Source organism: Macrobrachium nipponense, chromosome 1, assembly GCF_015104395.2.
Source record: "Macrobrachium nipponense isolate FS-2020 chromosome 1, ASM1510439v2, whole genome shotgun sequence".
Classification (NCBI taxonomy): Eukaryota; Metazoa; Arthropoda; class Malacostraca; order Decapoda; family Palaemonidae; genus Macrobrachium; species Macrobrachium nipponense.
In genome coordinates this window covers 57,351,946-57,372,141 of record NC_087200.1, presented here as the reverse complement: position 1 = coordinate 57,372,141, position 20,196 = coordinate 57,351,946, and the positions used below count along the sequence as shown (strand labels likewise).

The window sequence follows — 20,196 nt, the reverse complement described above, 5'->3', positions numbered from 1 at the left end:
GAGAGAAAGAGATGTCCAGGAGAAGTAGGCTAGTTCCCCGAAGGAAACAAGCCGACCACTCAGAAGCTAGCCTTAGCCGACACGTAAATGGAGGGCAGTAGCCAGGATACTGGACTAGAAGAAAGTTAAATTAATCACTAGCGCCTACACACCTAGACAAAGAGACATGCATTCATGAACGTAAATCTAAGGTATAGGCAATGAATTCCCAAAAATACGATGTAAAAATATAATGGGAACTAGTGTAGCACGTGATATAACCCATAAAAGGTAAAATTATATGGTAGATGTCACGGTATAGGGGACCGAGAAATCTAACCAAACACGAGGCGAGCCGCTGGCAGCCATGCACTAGACCAGGAGACCGTTTCGGACCTAAAAAACAGTAAATAAGGGTCCCTGGCTGACAAAAACTAATTTCAAACCTTTCTGGGTACTTAACTTAGCTGCGGCGATAGCTGCAAGTTCCATGTTGCAAGTAATCCAAAGGGAAATGCACAAAAAGCACAGAGGAAAAAGGATGACCACCAGAGGCGCAGCAGTCGGCGTGGTGCGTAGCGTAGTAGTAGTAGTTGCTGTCTCCGACTGTGGAGCGGCTCTTTCAGGAGGGGGATTTTGGTGTGGGAGAATTCTAAATGGCAAAAGGTTCGTGGTAGTGGTGTCACTCGCCCCAGAACCATACCGACGCCCTCTTTTATTTAGGGTGAGCGAGTCAGTTATACTGACATCCTCCTGAATTTATTTTTCTCTGGTATATGTTAGTATCATTTACCTAGAAATAATGAACTTTAGGATTATTTCACTGGGCGACACGAACTGAGCCCAGAAAAGGGATTTTGATGAAGGAAAAATCTATTTCTGGGCAAGGGCCCGTGTCGCCCAGTGAAATATCCTTTTAGCACATATTTCTAAGATAAATATTACTAACATTACCAGAGAAAAACTAAAATGGTATGTCAGAGTATTCTGACTCGCTCACGTTATATAAAAAGATGTCAGTATGGTTTCTGGGGCGAGTGAAACCACTACCACGGGTCTCTTACCATTTAGATCCCTCCTTCTACAAAATCCCCCTGCTAGAGAGGGCTGATACACAGCCCACACCAGTAACTACTACTGCAACTCCGGATCGTTTCTCTTTCAATTCCGATGCTTGCTCTCCTGCCAAATTAAGACACAAGATGTCGCACAGGCAGCCGTCGTCTTTGGCAGGAAGTAAGGAAGTATCGGACGAAGGGAGGCTTTCGGTGCGTGCTGCAACTCCTGTTCGCTCCCCTTTCGTCTTCGATGTTTGCTCTCCTACCAATATAAGACGCAAGATGTCGCACAGGCGGCCGTCGTCTTTGGTAGGATTAAAGGAAGCATCGGACGATTGGATGCCTTCAGTGCATGCTCCTGCTCCTCCTTCGGATTGGCATTCTTCAGGCCCTTCATCTCAAGATGAACAGAATGAAGAGAGAGAGATTGACTTTGCAGCTTCCCCAGTCTGTCCCCAGCAGCAAGAAGCTCCGCAGTTTTCCTTACTGCAAGATTTTCAGCAGAAGCTCTCCTCTCTTATGCAGTCATATCAACCTGCTACCCTTACAGACAAACGTCGAAAGGATAATGAGGGTCAAGAGCCTGGACGCTAGACAGCAAGATTCTGGACGCCAGGACGACAAACGTCAAATTTCTGGACGCAAGGACGCCAAACGTCTCTAGGCAGGACGCCAGGCGTCAAGAGTCTGGATGCCAGGACGCCAAACGTCTTGAAGCAGGATGCCAGGCGTCAAGATTCGGGAAGCCAGGACGCTGAGCGTCGAGAGACTGGACGCCAGGCGTCAAGATTCTGGAAACCAGGACACCAAGCGTCGAGTCGGGAAGTCACGACGCCAGGCGTCAAGATTCTGGACACCAGGACACGGAACGTCGTGAGGCAGGACGCCAGGCGTCAAGGAACTGGACGCCAAGACGCCAGGCATCAAGAAACTGGAAATCAGGATGTCGATCATCAGGTTTTACGTCGACAATACATCAAAGAAGATAGACGCCAGGACGACAGACGTCATGAACGTAGGCTCAAAAACTACGGGTGTCAAGTGACTGATCCTCAAGACACCAAACTTCATAAAAGTCCGGACCAGATAGACGAACATCAGCATTCTCGACTCCAAGATTCCGAATGTCAAGAATTTATTTTGGATGCACAAACGAAACATGACATCGCTACATCAGTTATGTCTCAATCAGAAGAAAGGAATGAAGACATCCCCCATTCTCCTTTTGATCCGATGCAAGACGTTTCCGAGGAAGACAATCAAACAGATCTACAACCTTCAGCAGATCTTAAAAGACTTATGAAAGTTTTCGCAGAACTTTTTCCGGAAAGTTTTGTTCCAGCTGCCCCTCGTTCCCCACCTTCAGAGTTCACTCCAGGGAAAACTTCTAAAGAATCTGACTTCACGAAGATGGTATTATCGCGCTCTTCGAAAAGAGCATTGAAAATCATGAAGGAATGGATGGACTCTAAGAAAGACCAGGGAAAAACAGCTTTCTCATTTCCTCTGGCCAGACTAGCTTCCTGATCCAGCATTTGGTACGATACTGGAGAAGTCCTCGGTTTGGGAGTTCCAGCTTCTTCCCATGGGGACTTCTCTAGTCTTGTGGACTCTTCTCATCGGACGGCCATGGGGAAGACGAAAGTTTTTTGGTCTTCCACTGAGATGGACCACCTCCTCAAAGGGATTTTTAGAGCCTTCGAAGTCTTTAACTTCCTAGACTGGACTCTGGGTTCGTTGGGGAAGAAAATTGAAAACTTGAAGTCTACCAAAACGGAAGAACTCGTTCACCTTATGTCTTGTATTGACAGAGCACTTCGAGACGGGTCGAACGAGCTAGCAGCCCTTTTCTCAGCTGGAATCTTAAAGAAAAGGGCCCAATTTTGTTCTTTTCTTTCGAGTGGAGTAACGCTCACTCAGGAGAGCGGACCTGCTTTTTGCTCCCCTTTCGACTCATCTTTTTCCGCAAAGTTTGGTAAAAGAAGTCTCCTTGGCACTAACCCAAAAAGCGACACAAGATCTGATGACTAAGGCAGCAAGGAGAGTCATTCCATCAAGTTTTGCAGGGCAGAAACTCAAGGAAACTACTCCTCTACCCCGTAGTTCTTGGCCCTTTCGAGGTAGATCCCTCAGGAGAGGGAATGCAAGACCTATTGCAAAGAACTCCAAGAAAAGAGGCTTCAGACAAGGAAGTAATAAAGTCTGACAAAGATCCTCTTCAGACTGGTAGGAGCCAGACTCACAAATTTCTGGCAAACATGGGAGAAAAAGGGAGCAGATCCTTGGTCAATTCAGCTTCTCAAGGAGGGATACGAGATCCCTTTCTGGAAAAAACCCCCCTTAGCAGAAAGACTGATCGATCTGTCAGCCAAGTACAGAGAGGAGTCCAAGGCACTAGCGATACAGCAAGAGGTTTTTTCTATGTTGCTTCAGAAGGAGGCAATAGAAAGAGTTTGGAATCTGTAATCTCTGGAGTTTTACAACTGATTATTCCTGGTCCCCAAGAACTCGGGCGGATGGAGACCAATTTTGGACGTGAGTTCCCTGAACCTTTTCGTGAAGAAAACAAAATTCATGATGGAGACAACGAAACCAGTTCTTGCTGCAGTCAGACGAGATGACTGGATGGTTTCGTTGGGTCTCCAGGATGCTTATTTTCACGTCCCAATCCACCCGAACTCCAGAAAGTATCTAAGATTTGTTTACAAGACAGAAACATATCAATTCCGAGCTCTTTGTTTCGGCCTAAATACCGCACCTCAAATTTTCACAAGACTTATGAGCAACGTAGCAGCAATGCTACACAAGAAATGCATCAGAGCCTCATTGTATCTGGACGATTGGCTCCTCAGAGCCCATTCCTACACCGACTGTCTGGAGAATCTTTAGAAAACAATTCGATTATCAGAAGACCTAGGCCTTCTGATAAACCACCAGAAATCTCAAATGATCCCATCCCAGGAAATCTTGTACTTGGGGATGAGGATTCAGAGTCAGGTTTTTTTGGCTTTTCCGTCCACATTGAGAACAGAACAAGCTTTAGAGAAAATAAGAAACTTCCTAAGGAAACAGAAGTGCTCCGCGAGGGAATGGATGAGTCTGCTGGGGACCCTTTCCTCGCAAGAACAGTTTGTCTCCTTAGGAAGACTGAACCCTGCGCCATCTGCAGTTTCATCTAAATCAGCATTGGGACAAGAAGAAGACACTAGAGTCAATGTGTATTCCCGTTTCGAACGACAGGAAACACTGTCTGCAGTGGTGGAACAATCCTGTCAAACTCCAGAAAGGCCTCTCCCTAAAGCAGAGGAACCCAGACCTAGTGTTGTTTTCCGACGCCTCGGACTCGGGCTGGGGAGCAACACTGGGGAAGTTAGAAGTCTCGGGCTTCTGGAACAAGGAGTAGGAAAAGTTCCACATCAATCTGAAAGAATTGACTGCAATTTTCCTAGCTCTCAAGGAATTCGAGGACGCAGTCCGGAACAAAGTGATACAGGTCAACTCCGACAACACGACGGCGTTGGCCTACATCAGCAAGCAAGGCGGGACATGCTCAGTCTGTGTACAGAGCGTCAAGAGAACTGCTCCTCTGGACGAAAGGAAAAAGCGTGACTCTGGTAACACGCTTCATTCAGGGAGAAAAGAATGTGAGGGCAAACATTCTGAGCAGAAAACATCAAGTCTTGACAACAGAATGGACTCTCCATCAGGAAGTATGCAAGAGTCTATGGCGAATCTGGGGGCGCCCTTGTATAGATCTATTCGCAACAGCGCAGACGAAACATAGATGTGTTCCTTCTGAATTGGACACATCTAGACGTGTACGCCTTTCCCCCATTCAAAGTAGTACACAGAGTGTTGCAAAAGTTTGTGGCTCACGAAGGAACCAGGATGACTCTAGTGGCACCCCTTCTGGCCGACAAGAGAGTGGTTTCACAGAGGTAACTGGAATGGATGGTGGACACCCGAAGAAGCCTTCCGTTAAGAGTAGATCTACTCAAACAGCCCCACTTGGAAAGGTATCACCAAAACCTCCAAGCTCTTCAGCTAACTGCCTTCAGACTATCGAAAAACTCACAAGAGCTAGAGGGTTTTCGAAGGAGGCAGCTAGTGCAATTGCAAGAGCAAGGAGGTCTTCCACCATTAAGGTATACCAATCAAAGTGGGAGACTTTTAGAGGATGGTGCAGGGACAACTCTATTTCCTCTTCCAGTACCTCTGTGACTCAGATAGCAGATTTTCTGCTATACCTCAAGAAGAGACGTAACTTTTCTGCTTCTACTATCAAGGGTTATAGGAGCATGCTAGCAGCTGTCTTCAGGCATAGAAACTTGAATCTATTTGATAATAAGGATCTACAAGATCATCTTAGATCCTTCGAGACAACTAAGGAAAGACTACAATCCTCACCATCTTGGAATTTGGACGTAGTCCTCAAGTTTCTCATGAGTGACAGGTTTGAACCTTTACAGGAAACATTTTTTAAGGACCTCACCATGAAAACTCTCTTCCTGATTAGTCTAGCGACAGCAAAGAGGGTCAGGGACGTAAGCTATATATATAACTACCAGGTGAGTATGTTCAAAAATTTATTTTATCATGAAAATAACATTTTGAAAGATTCTGCTTTCATTATCTAGTCACATAGATGGCCTGAAATTGATGGCTCAGAAAATTTTTTTTTTTAGTATTTTCAAAGTTGTATTTGATCATAATTGGAGAGCAGATAAGTCATTATTAATGATCATAATTGGAGAGCAGATAAGTCATTATTAAGGTTGTATGATCCCTTCTTCAAGAGGCAGAAAATTCAGGAAGCAAACTGTCCTCACATGCACACGTCTCAACTTGACTCATAATTGAAATTTTTCTGTGCCTGAAATCCTTCTCAAAGATGATCACAACTATAAAAAGGTGAACTCTAAATTTCTTGCACTTGCACTTTTAAAAAGGCCTCATTTTGGGTTTAGTGCTATAATTAGGCCTCACATGGTGCACTGAAGGTACTAAAGGGAGTTTGCAGCATCCCTTTATCTCTTAGCTGCACTCACTTCTTTAGTTAAATACAGGGAAAGGAGAGTCTGGTGAATGGAGGGCAATCATAAGCATATCAGATTCATAGTGCTGCAAGCAGTCCTCCTAGTATCCCAGTCATTAATGGCACTGCGACATCATGGAGATCAGGTTCTTGGCTGTAAGTTACTTGAGCAATCTTTGTTGGCAATGGCGACTGCTTATTGATAGAAAGGCACAGTTTTCCATTGTGACAAGGCTTATGCCAGGAGGGTACATCTTGGACATCTGCAATGCCCTTTGGCAAGTTTGCAGGATGCCTTTCCGGGATCTGTTTGCCATATTATTGAACACCATACTACCATTGCTCTGTTCTATGCAGCCCAATGGCAGATGCCAAGTTCCAAAATTTGGATGGTCTAGATGATTTAGGCTTTTCCCTCCATTTGCACTAGTGAGACAGGTTCTGATGTTGTAGTGCTGTCAGTGCAGCTCACATGGTGCACTTTAGTTATTACTAAAAATTGTTTGCAGCATCCTTTTTTTTTTTTGCTTGTAGTTATGTCTATTCATAGCCCTTTACTTTGCCTGGAGGTGTGGTGCCTTTTTTCCATCTTGCTCTCTAACCTCTCCCAACAATTACAACTCAGAGCTTGTTCCTCATCTCATTCATTTTTTATCTCTTTTTTTTTTTTTTTTTTTTTTTTTTTTTTTTTTTTTTTTGCTGTCCAACCACTCCAACTCCCTCTTTTCACTCTGAAGCCCTGAATGGCTAAAAGTTTGCCTTTGCTGGAATTTTAGCCTGTCTTTCAATTCATGCATAACAATCATCATGGACAGTGCATGAATTCCCACCAGGGTTCCTAGTCATCCATAATCCTCACACTTCCATGCATGGCAGTTATTCAATGAGGTTTTAGAGATAATGGCTTTTGGGAAGTTGCTGAAGCTGCTATCCACACTTTTCATGGTCTCTATCCTTCCCTTAAACAATTGAGTGCTGTTTGTTGGGTTTTTTGACGAACAGTATTGCCATTCGCTTGCTAGGTGGCTAGTGCCATCAGTACACTCACATGGTTTACTGTAGAGAATACTAAAGGATTTGCAGTGTGTCCTAGGCCACCAGCTGCACTCACTTTTTAATGTTGTACTTTATTTCCTTTTCCCCTTGTGTTTTAACATTTTTCTGTCCAACCTTACTGAAATATTACTTTTTACACATGCAACTTACCCGGCAGATATATACTTAGCTTATGTCTCCGACGCCCGACAGAATTCAAAACATCGCTGGCACACGCCCCTACAGGTAGGTCAGGTGATCACCCCCTACCGCCGCTGGGTGGCGGTAATAGGAATCATTCACGTTTCTGACAGAATTTTTCTGTCGCCGGTGCTGACAACAACTTTGTTGTTAGCTCCTGATTAGAATTTCTTGCTTGCTTCGCCGAGGATTATTTGGGAAGTATTTGATCTTTGGTTGTTGGCATACGCTTTGTGTTAGTAATTATGTCCGTTAACACCTGGAACTCTGTTTTAGAGTATGTGTAAATGAGGGATGCAGGTGAGGTTGCCTAAGGCTACTTTGGACCCTCACACTGTTTGTGTAAAATGTAGGGGGAGGGATTGTTCGGTTAAGGATACGTTGTGATGTATGTGAGAACTTAACTGAATTACAATGGAAAGATAACTTCGTATGTTAGAAAGTTAGAAAAGGATAGGATTAATAAACAAAGCTTCAGCTAGAAAGTTTCAAGTAGATCCTGTTCTGCGGAACAGGATAGTATTTTCTAAACCCTGTAGTAGCTTCGCCATCTTCCTTTTGGTTTCAGCTCCTTCCCCCCGCAGCGAACCCGCAGATGTGTCTGTCGAGAGAGCCGCTGTGGAAGCTTCAATCCGCAATTTGCAACAGCAATTGCGGGATATGAATCAAGGTAAGGGTGAAGTGTCTAGTGATAATGCAGTGTCCCCAGTGCAGTGGAGAGGGGGCGTCTGACCGACTCCCGCATCGCTCCTAGGCCTAGACCTCTTTCAGACTCCCATGCCCAAGGGATGAGGAATGTCGAAAGCCGCAAGGGGGATGTAGAGTATCCCCAACGGTCAGGCGTCCCCCCCTTCAGCAGGTCCTGTAGACTCGTCCCAGGCTGCTATAGAGAGCTATAGGAAAAGCCTCTTAGGAAAGTGTTTTTCCGACTCTGATTCGTCCTCTCCTAAACGAGGATGGAGCTCTTCTTACAAATCGCGCCCTCTCAAGAGAGCCTGGAAACCTCCAGGAGTAGGCGCTCTAGACTCCAGCCCGGAGCCTTTTCGGAGTATTCTCCTGCGCCTAAGAAGGCTATGAAGGATCCGGAATCCTCTCCAGAAGGGATTCGGTCATCTACTAAGAGATTCCTGTTGGGATCTCCAAGAGAATCTCTCTTCGTTAGTAGGATCGCTTTCGACTGGTAGGCGCAAGGAGCCTGCTTGCCGGAAGAAGGACGCCTCTCTTTCCAGTAAACAAGATCTGTTAGGAAGGAGGAGTATGATAGACGATCTTCTCCAGTAAGAGCCTATTCGCCTCCTAGAGTAGACGACTCCTTTGAAACTTCGTCGAGGCAGGGAAGATGGTATTCTCCTCGTAGAAGCTCGGAAGCTAGGAGTCATAGCGCACGGCAGGAAGGAGTCTCCTTGCGAGAAGACGATCGGTTCGTATCTGTTCGAACGATCTACGAGGAGTAGGATCTCCTCTGCAAGTGGTAGAAAAGGACGAGAACGCTCTAATAAGAGAGATAGAAGCGAGAAAGGCTCTCCTTCTAAGGATGAGTCTAGAAGGCGCCAACGTTCGAGAGGACGACTGGATGATCGAGTCTCGTTAAGTTACTCAAGACCTTATGGTAGACTTTCTTCGAGGGAGTCAAGCGCTTCTCCTAGTAGGTTCCAAGAGTCTACGAAGAACCTAAACAGGGGTTCGCGCCCTACTCCTGGAAGAGTACATAGAACGGACTGGACGCTTACCGTTCTCCTAGCAGGCTTCGAGAGCCTGAAAGGAGCCTAATCGAGGATTTGCGCCCTAGCTCCTGTAAGACGATCAAGAGTAGGCGCAAGCGCTTCCACCTCAAAGGCAGCAGAGCCTAAAAAGAGCCTTTCCAAGGATTTGCGCCCTAATCCTGTAGATCAGGAGTAGGCTCTGACGCCTCTCCTCGTAAGATTCAGGAGCCTGAAAGGAGCCTTCTGTCATGGCGCTCTCCCTACTCCTAAGAGTTACAGAAGAGTAGCGCAAGCGCCTCTCCTCACAGCACCAAGAGCCTGAAAGGATCCTGACTTTGGATTCGTTCGCGCCCTACTCATAGTAGGTGCTCGAGAATGGAAACGAGTTTTTCTCCGGATAGGCGCCAAGAGCCTAATAACTCAGGCTCTCGATCCTCTCGATCCTCGCCTAGTAGGTATCAAGAACCTAGGGAGAGAAGTAGAGCGGAAGTTTGTTCTTTACCGAGGAAACAGATCTCGGGGATTGAACGGACGGCTCCTTCGGATGAGCTCTTGAAGGATAAGAGTCACATACCGGCCAGGACTTCTTCACCGAAGAAGTCTCCCTCTCCGAATGTAACTTTGGAGGAAGTCTCGGAGGAGGAAGAGATGAAAGAAGTAGGAGTCTCTGATTATAAGAGACTTTCGGCATTATTTTTCAGGAGTTTTGGGGACTCACTTTGTTCAGCTGATCCTCCTTCTCCGGGATCTTTGCTATCAAGTACGAAGTTGGCAAAATCCCCTTCTTTTGTCAAGATGCGGCCAACCCTTTCTATGAGGAAGGCCATCAAGAATCTGGAGAACTGGCTCCTGGTTAAGAAGGAGGCAGGTAAGACGGTGTTTTTATGTCCTCCGTCTAGATTGACAGGTAAGCCGGTGGGTCTGGTACGACACGAAGGAACCCATGGGGTTAGGCCTTCCGGCTTCTGCAAACGCGGATTTTTCTGCTTTAGTAGAATCTTCTAGAAGACGCTCTCTACTGTCGGCTAAAGCGTCTTGGGGAATGTGCGAGATGGACCATTTACTCAAGGGTCTATTTCGCACACTTGAAGTCTTCAACTTCATGGATTGGGCCTTAGGAGCTCTAGCAAAGAGAGCGCAAGATCCGGAGTTCGTGACTATGGAGGTGCTATCAAGTGTCCTTTCATGTTTGGACAAGGCAGTCATGGATGGATCCACAGAAGTAGCATCTCTCTTTGGGCAGGAGTGCTCAAAAAGAGATCTGTTTATAGTCTCGTTCCTCTCCAAGTCTGTTTCGCCATTGCAGAGATCCGCTTTGCTTTTTTCTCCGCTCTCGGAATACCTTTTCCTCAGGAGACAGTGAGGGACATTTCCAGATCACTGTCGGAGGAAAGCTACGCAGGATCTTCTTGCCCAGTCCGCCAAGAGGCTTAAACCGGCGGTGCCGATGGCTTAGAGAGGGAACAACGCGAATAAGGTGTCGTTCCAACAGCCCTTTCGAGGAAGAACAACCTCAAGACCCGCAACTAAGAGTAGAAGGCCGTTCAAGAGAGGAAGATCTTCTCGAAAAGGCCCATTCCTCGAAGCGCAGTGAGACAGGAGTCCTCCAGACTCCAGTAGGAGCCAGACTTTTGAGGTTCTCAAAAGTCTGGGCTCAGAGAGGGGCGGACAACTGGTCCCTCTCGATCCTCGAGGAGAGGGATACCTGATCCCCCTCAGGGCCAAAAACGCCCTTAACTTCCACTCCAAGGGAGTTAGCGGCAAGATACAGAGATCCTTTAAAAAACCAAGCACTATTACATCTGGTGCAACATGATCTAGAAAAAGAAGGCGATAGAAAAAAAGGTGTTAGACAATTCACCAGGATTTTACAATCGCCTCTTTCTGGTACCAAAAGCCTCCGGGGAGTGGAGACCAGTGCTGGACGTAAGCGCTCTGAATCACTTTGTGATCAAAACAACGTTCACGATGGAGACGACGTCGTCAGTTCTTTCAGCGCTGAGAAAAGGAGATTGGATGGTGTCATTGGATCTCCAAGATGCTACTTTCATGTACCCATCCATCCCTCGTCCAGAGGTATCTAAGATTCATGATACAGGGCCAAGTATATCAGTTTCGCGCCCTTTGTTTCGGTCTTTCCACAGCTCCCCAAGTTTTCACGGGATTGATGAAAAGTGTAGCACATTGGCTGCATTTAAAAGGAATAAGGATATCGCTGTATCTCGACGATTGGTTGATTCGCTCGCAATCCAGGGATCAGTGTCTGGAGGACCTAAGATCAACGTTGGACTTGACTCAGTCTCTGGGACTGTTAGTGAACCTCGGGAAATCCAGATGGATCCCCAGCAAAGCATTGTCTATCTGGGGATTCTGATGGATTCTCGGGGTTTTCAAGTGTTTCCATCCGTAGAAAGACAGGAACGGTGCATTCTAAAAGTGAAGACCTTCCTAGAGAAAAAGAACAATGTTACGCGAGGGAATGGATGAGTCTTATGGGGACCCTCTCCTCTTTGGAACAGTTCGTTTCTCTAGGGAGGCTTCACATAAGACCTCTTCAATTCTTCTTGAAGGAGAATTGGACCAAGAAGAATCAGGATCTGTGGAATCTTTTCCTCTGTCCAGAGAGATAAAGGAAAACCTCAGCTGGTGGTTAGAACCAGGCAGACTGAACGAGGGACTATCGCTGCAGTTACCGAACCCCTCCCTAGTGTTGTTTACAGACGCATCGGAGACGGGATGGGGGGCGACGTTGGGCCCGAGAGAAGTGTCAGGCACCTGGAGTGGGGAACAGGTTCCTGGCACATCAACGGAGAAGAGTTATGGCGGTGCATCTGGCTCTCAGGCAATGGGAAGCCCAAGTCGCAAACTCAGTGTTGCAGGTAAATTCCGACAACACGACAGCTCTAGCCTACATAAGGAAACAGGGGGGGACTCACTCCCGCTCACTGTACAAGAAGGCGAAAGAGCTTCTTCTATGGTCAAAGGAGCGGAACATCACACTCTTGACGAGGTTTATACAAGGCGAGAAAACGTCAGAGCAGACTTGTTTGAGCAGGAGAGATCAAGTCATTTCCACGGAGTGGACTCTACACTCAGAGGTCTGCAATCAAATTTGGAACCTTTGGGAAGGTCAACATAGACCTGTTTGCAACTCATTGGAATGCCAGGCTGGAGAACTACTGCTCTCCGATTTCAGATCCAAGAGCAGTAGCGATAGACGGCCTACTCCTAAATTGGGAAGGAATAGACGGCTACGCTTTTCCTCCTTTCAAGATCATAGGAAACGTAATAAGAAAGTTGTTCTGACGAAAGGAGTAAAATTGACCCTAATCGCCCCATTTTGGCCAGCTCAAGAGTGGTTTCACAGAGGTACGGAACGGATGATAGATTTTCCAAGGTACCTTCCTTTACGGAACGATCTTCTCAGACAGCCCCACTTCGACAGATACCACAAAAACCTCCCCGCGCTCGGTCTGACTGCCTTCAGACTGTCGAAGGACTCGTCAGAGCGAAGGGATTTTCACGCTGCTGCAAAGGCAATTGCAAGGGCCAGGAGGCCGTCAACGATACGCGTGGTACCAGTCGAAGTGGGAAGTGTTCCGAAGGTGGGCCAGGAATCAGAATGTATCCTCTTCCAGTACCTCTGTGACGGAAATAGCAGATTTCCTCTTATATTTGAGACTAAAATGTAACCTTGCAGTCTCGACTATAAAAGGTTATAAAAGTATGCTTTCCTTGGTGTTTAGACATACAGGGCTAAACATCACAGATGACAAAGATTTACACGATTTGATTAAATCATTTGAGACTTCGAAGTCCAAGACAGCCAGAACACCCAGCTGGAACCTGGATGTGGTACTGAGGTTTCTCATGTCAAAGAAATTTGAACCTCCCAATAACTCAACGTTCAGAGACTTGACTAGAAAATCAATTTTCTCTTTGCATTAGCAGCAGCTAAAAGGATTAGTGAACTCCAGGCTTTAGAAGGCACAGTGGGCTTCAGAAAGGATTCGGCAGTGTGTTCATTTAACCCCCTATTTTTAGCAAAAAAATGAGAATCCTTCTAAGCCTTGGGCCAAGGACGTTTGAAGTTAAAGGATTGACTTCCCTGGTAGGGAGAGAAATAGAGAGAACTTTGTGTCCGGTAAGGAGCCTCAAGTTCTATCTAGAGAGGAAAAAACAATGGGAGGAAACTCAGAGAGGCCTGGTGGGTGCTCGGTTAAGAGAATCACCCGAGAAGAACGATGTCAAAGAATGCACAGGCATTCTTTATCAGAGAAACTATTAAAGAAGCACATGTTGCCTGTGAAGAGGAATACCTCGGGCAGCTGAGAGTGAAAGCGCACGAGGTCAGAGCCGTAGCAACCTCATTAGCTTTCCACAAGAATATGTCGTTAAACGATTTAATTGGATCCACATATTGGAGATGCAATTCTGTGTTTGCGTCTAACTATTTGAGAGATGTACGGGTAAGAACTTACGATAAGTGCTTCTCTCTCGGACCTTACGTGTCTGCGGATTCGGTGCTGGGACAGGGGGCTGAAACCAATCTAGCTTAGTTAGATAGATGATGGGATTTTAATCTTGTGGTGTTGTTTTTATGGTCGATTGAAAGTGGTCAAGAAAAAGTACCATTTTCAATTCGTAGTGTATAACAAAGTAGTGTGGTCAGGTGGTCGAGATTGGTTGTTTTCATGCTCCTTGTAATGTTTTGGACCTAGGCTCTGTCTTGTAAGAGGGTTAGTCCCCCGTTGATACGACAAGGTGAAGGCTCTACCATGTAAGTGGGATAGGTGGCCCCATTGGTATGATCCAAATAAGGCTCTGTCGAGTAAGGCGGGAAGCGCCTCGCCCCCATTGACATGATCCAGAAGGGTTCTCAGTGTAGGTCTCATCCTCACTGGAACTCTCGAGGCAAGCAGACTCATAGACAGTTCTCATGAAGTCTTCTGCCCAATAAGGTAGGAATCAAGGTAATTAAGTTTATTTTTAGTACCTACAACAAAAGTTGTTTTCCCTGTTTTTGAATTGCTATTCATATTGATTAACTATCTCTTACCCTCCTCCAAGGTGTCAATCAGCTAAGTATATATCTGCCGGGTAAGTTGCATGTGTAAAAATGAAATTGTTAAGATACAATAAAGTTTTACACATACTTACCTGGCAGATATATACGTTTTAATGGCCCACCCATCCTCCCCTCAGGAGATAGGAGGAAGAAAAATTCTGTCAGAAAACGGGAATGATTCCTATTACCGCCACCCAGCGGCGGTAGGGGGTGATCACCTGACCTACCTGTAGCGTGTGCCGCGAGTTTTGAATTCTGTCGGGCGTCGGAGACATAAGCTAAGTATATATCTGCCAGGTAAGTATGTGTAAAACTTTATTGTATCTTAACAATTTCATTTTAGTGCAACTGAAGGTTATTCTCCCAGTGTTACCCTTAACCTTTAGATCATTGTACTTCATAATTTCTTCATCTGAGGAAGACCAAGAAGCTTTCTCTCAGTCTCTTAGTTGTTCATGGTCATCAATCCACTCTCCTTTTAGTATTTCTCCAGCATGGCTTAGACTTGTGGACTGATGGAAATATGCGAGACTTTGATTTAATTAGTCTTATTAGCCTTTCTGTCCTCTTCTGCTGAAGATAGTCTCTTCCATGTGAGGGCCATCATGGTTTACCTCCAATGGCTTTTAATATTTCCAACCATCGCCTTCATATCTGTTCCTTTACACTGGTCATAAATCTTCCTCTATCAGTGGATTCAAATTCCTGTTGGCTTCAGCAGGTTATTCCATAAGCTTTCATGGTTATTTCATTAAAGGGTCTCTCATAAGTTGAGTACAAGGCTTTTGAGGTCCAAGCCCTCTCCTTTTCCATGGCTTTTAGTTACTGGTAGGTTATGTTTGCCAGTTGCGAGAGGTTTCTGGGTTGTTTATCCTCATCTTTTTCATGGTTGCATCTCAAATGACTATGGCTTGTGTTTCCTGGAATATGTGCAATTACACATCGTGTTTGTTGAATTTGGAATTGTCTTCCATTACCAATTAATTACTTTGTGGAAGCTGCCATGATTCTGGATCGTTCATTTACTGATGCACTGCCTGTTGTAGTAGGGAAGGGATTGCATCTTTGTTCACGAGTTTCTTCCAAGATGCCTGTCCATCATCATCCCTCCTAAATTGCCTTCTTACTATTCTATTTATGATTGATAGGTTTCTAATAACTTTTTTTTTACAGCCATATCTTTTTATCATAAACTTCAGTGAAAACATGTTTATAGCCATATCTGTTTATCATAAACTTCAGTGACTTTTTTCCCATTCTTTCAAGATTTTTTACAGTGTGGCTGGGAGCATTTTGTGCAAAGGAAAACTTGTTTTTGTAGAAAATATTTTTATGGTGAATAAAATGCCTATTAGGAACTCATGACTTGTAACTATGAGAATACAACCTAAAACTATTGATTGAAAAATCATTTTGTCATTACACAAATAAAGGATTGTTTGCATTGTTCAAGTACTCCTATTGACATCATTTATTTTTCATACATCGTTGCCAGTACTAATTACGTTTTTTTAACTGACTTAGCTTATCCAGTACAGTACTGTATAGCTGCTGCTATATCAAAGATACAAATTTTCCATTTCTAATTGTATTTCTTGATTTTATTTTATATGAGTGTCTTTTGTCAATTTCAGGGTTTTAGACACATGCGAACACACATGCTTGCTGCGCATGGATTTTGTGTTGTTTGTATAGATTCACGGGGCTCAGATAATCGTGGAATGGGGTTCCAAGCTCACCTTATGAATAGGATGGTAAGTGTAATTGATAGTCTCCAAAGGAATTTTACTTGTAAAGATTGCTAGAATTTTCTTATTTTCCTACCTATGCTTGTGAGGGTGGTGTAACTTATTTTACACAATGTACACTGATTTTGATGTTCATTTGTTGTCATCAGTCTGTAGGGACTAATTGTTCTACCTGAGCCTGTTTTCTGTTGTTTTTGATGTTGCCAAGGAGGCCTGCTGGAAATTTCCCTTGATAGATGGCAGTGGTATTATGTTTACATTCGTCATCATTGGCTGCAAGAGATATTGTTATTCGAAAGTTATTCTCCATATCTTTTCCATTTGTTGCCTTAAGAATCATAAGTTTATTTCACCAAAGAATGGGTAAATTTTTCATACATTAATAACTCAAACTTACGCGAGGTTAGGTTCCAGAACCCCTTGCACGAGGTGAAGTTTCACTCAAGTTTGGTACGGTCACTAAAAACGCTAATAAATGTTTATTTTTACAGTTTAATAGTTCCTCACTGGATGAGTGAGTTCCGAACTTGTCTATCAGTCTGTAGCCCGAGTTCGCTTCCTGTGGCTGTCAGTGTAGATTCAGCTAAATTTATTTCTGGTGAATAGAAATTCATTTCCCAATGTAATATTCTTCGGATCCCATAATAAGCTGTAGATCATGTTGCTTTGAAACCAATTGGTTCTTAGCCATATAAAAAAAATCTAATCCTTTGGGCTAGTCCTAGGAGAGCTGTTAATCAGCTCATTGGTCTGGTAAATCTTGAGATGTATGTACTTTCTAGAGTTTAAACACTAAATATGACCCTAATCATGCTCCCAAAATATCAAGTTAACTTTTAAATAAGGTTAATATTACTGTAATTTCATTTAAAAGTTCATTTAAAAGGTGATTTCATTGATTACCTTTAAAACAAAAGAAATGGTTACAGTAACCACTATGTACGTACGTTTACAGTTTTGCATGTATACTAACATTACCCCTAATTCATGGGAGGCCATTTTCTTTTTCCCTTACAGATTAAAAGACATTTTCTTTGCATCACTAAGTAAACTTCATACGTCAGTCATAACAAAAGTACACAATTCAATAAAATAAAGAAAACATGTATGTATGTACATAATCTTCACAGAGGATAAAGGTAAAATTCAATCAATTTAAACTACATGAGGCTAACTAAGAGAGAGAGAGAGAGAGAGAGAGAGAGAGAAGAGAGAAGAGAGCGTAGATAGAGAGAGAGAGAGAGAGAGAGAGAGAGAGAGAGAGTCGATTCCGTAAGGCTGTTTGAACTTCGATTTCTTCAAAACCTGAAACAAATCCCCATAAGAAATAAAGGGAATCAGGATAATTCGTTCCAGCCAGCCCAAAAAGTCCTCCTCCTCACATTTTTTATATCATTAATGTGTTCAAAAGTTAAATTAAGAATGTAAAGTAATGAAACAGTATGTTATAAGAAGTAAAATTTTCTCATTTTTATATTTTTTGTGTACAATTTACGAACTGGTAAAAGTGATGCCCAGCCAGCTGGGGGATGAAGGGAGGAGAGACAGGAATCCTTTGAGCAAATCGAATTGGTTACAGTATGCTAAGTTTAATAATAAAATCAATTTTATTCACATATTAGGTACAAGGATAATCAAAGGAATCGATAGTGTGTGTCTGAGCGAGTGAGAAATCAGCAAGTTTACACTTGGATCTAAAGTGCATGAAAGAGATTAATTATGCCACAATACATCAACTTACTGTTAGCAAACTGCAGACTTTTAAAACAAACATGAGGATTTTGCAAACAAATAATTAATAAGTCAAGAATGCAAGAAAAGGAAAGAGAGATAAAATAACTTTTCACAAGGAAACTGTTTAAACAAACAATCGAAGGCATGCAGAAGCTGAAAGTGGTGCCAGTTTGTTTATTACAGAACTGAGTTACTTTTACGGTTAAAAAATCGTAAGAAGCAATTATCACTAGATTGGTATTTTACCGTAACAAAAATAAGTGATTTGGGCAGGTCAATTGCAAGTGAATAATCACCCTAGCCCAGCTGATAAGTCCGTGGGAAGCAGAGCCGGCCTCTCTCTCTCTCTCTCTCTCTCTCTCTCTCTCTCTCTCTCTCTCTCTCTCTCTCTCTCTCTCTCTCTCTCTCTCTCTCTCAGTGCACTGAACACTGACTCAAGCAAGCTTTTTTTTTTTTTCCTGTATTGCATTTGATTGTATTTGTATTTTATCATGTTAAATCTATTGTGAAATGACATTTTATTTTTTATGTGAATTGGTACTGCTTTTACGTAGATATTATAGTAAAGATTTTATTGTCTCGTATTTCTGCAACAATACCATGGCGCACGATAACTTAAAATCATTAATTCATTATTCCTCAAAAATATAAACACTCCCTCCCTCTACCTCAATTTAGCTGTGTATCACCACAATGACGAATGATTTTGTTTATCATTTATGCTAAATTTTCTTTGTGAAATGCTTTGTTCTTTCATTGACTATTTTGTTAATATTATTCAACTAGACTAGACAGTCTCACTTTGCGCACCGAACACTGGCTCAATTAAGACTTTATTTTTTCTTTATTGCATTTGATTGTTTTCATATTTTATCATTGTTATATTTATTGTGAAATAACATTTTATTTTTTATGAAAATTGGTACTGCTTTTACATACATATTATAGCAAAGATTTTACTGTCTCTTCTCTCCTCAACTGTACAACGAAGCATGATAACTTAAAATCATTAATTAATTATTCCTCAAAAATATAAATATTCCCTCCTGCTACCTCAAGTTAGCTGTGAATCACCACAATGACGAATGATTTTGTTAATCATTTGCGCTAAATTTTATTGTAAGAAGCTTTGTTCTTTCATTTACTATTTTGTTAATATTGTTCAACTAGACAGTCTTGCTTGGTGCACTGAACACTGGCTCAATTGGCTTTTTTTTCAGTATTTTTTCTTTTTTTTGTGTATATTGCATTTGATTCTTTTCATATTTTATCATTACGTTAAATTTATTGGGAAATCCAGTCTTTATGTGAATTGTTATTGCTTTTACATACATATTTTAACTCTATCTTCTCCTCTCCTCAACATATCAACGCTTCCTCGTTCAGTCTTGAGTCAGCTGGGCGTGACGTCACTGCGGTTACGTACGATTGTATAAATTTTTTTATGCTGAATGTTATATTGAAAGCTAAATTTATATTAAATGCTTTATACTTTTACTTATTCTGTTGAATATGGTTATCATTAAACTATATATTGTAAATAAAAAAAATTTAATACAGTTTAACTTGTAAGACCCAGTAAGTTGTCGAATACAAGTATAAACTAGATAATCAGTCGGTTCGAAGTACAAACATTTGTTCGGCAAATGATACAAAATTTTTTCGAAAATTTTGTTCGAGAAACGGAAAGTTCGACATAAGATACGTTTGACGTATGAGGTACTACTGTACTACATTAACGAATTCATTTTATCAACCCAGCCCAACTGAACAATCTCATTTTGTGATCTTGTGAGGGCTTAGTGACAACATTTTGTGAATTACCTACTGCCTTTGTATCATAATTAAAAATATAAATACAGTAGACCCCCTCCCCCCATAATCGCGTTCTTTGAATTTGTGGATTCCTGTATTCGTAGATTTCTATGTGGACCATATCTACCCATTATTCGTGGGAAATTCGCATATTCTTATTATTTTTCTAAAATATATTACGGTAAAGTACTGTATTTTTATATCTATTTCATGATTAAATGCACTTTGTGATAAAACTATTGAAAATACCAGGTATAAACATTTTCAGTGGGTTTTTCTTGACTTTGAACTAACAAAATAGCCAGTTTTAAGCATTTATATAGGGGTTCTAAGTATTTGCGTGGGGGACAACTAGTATGCATCTCCTGTGAATATAGATTATACACTTAAAAAGCGTGGAAACATACTATAATTGCAGTACTAGTACTTCAGAAATTAAACCTTTTCTGAAGGGATATAATTTTTTAAAAGTGCAGTAAATTTGTGAATGGGTATCACATCTTGTAAAAGTGCACTTAAATGTAGGTGCTGTAATTGCCTTTGTATCATATTTATGCATGAAAAAAATAAACAATATACTTTTAATACAGATTTTACACATCAAAGTTTTAAAACTTATGGATTTACATAAAAAAATTCAGCCTAACACTTTTGTATGGTTTTGCAGTGTTTCTCGAGGTTTCACAAATGTTTGTGTGTCTTTGAAGAGCTCACTTACGAAAACTAGTTAGGTTCCAATGAAAAGTTAACTCTATTGTGATTCTGCACAACTTGAATCGCGTAAGATTGAGGTGTGACTGTAATGCGTTACTAGGTCATG

General features: G+C 42.5%; 1 protein-coding gene across 1 annotated transcript in view; it reads left to right on the top strand.

Moving 5' to 3' along the window:
* The window catches only part of LOC135219325 (dipeptidyl peptidase 8-like), a 257,424-nt gene that overhangs the window by 204,090 nt on the left and 33,138 nt on the right, over positions 1 to 20,196 (top strand). The window contains exon 13 of the mRNA XM_064255989.1: positions 15,714 to 15,833. Within this exon, the coding sequence (XP_064112059.1) occupies positions 15,714 to 15,833 (120 nt within the window). The remainder of the gene's footprint in view (positions 1 to 15,713; positions 15,834 to 20,196) is intronic.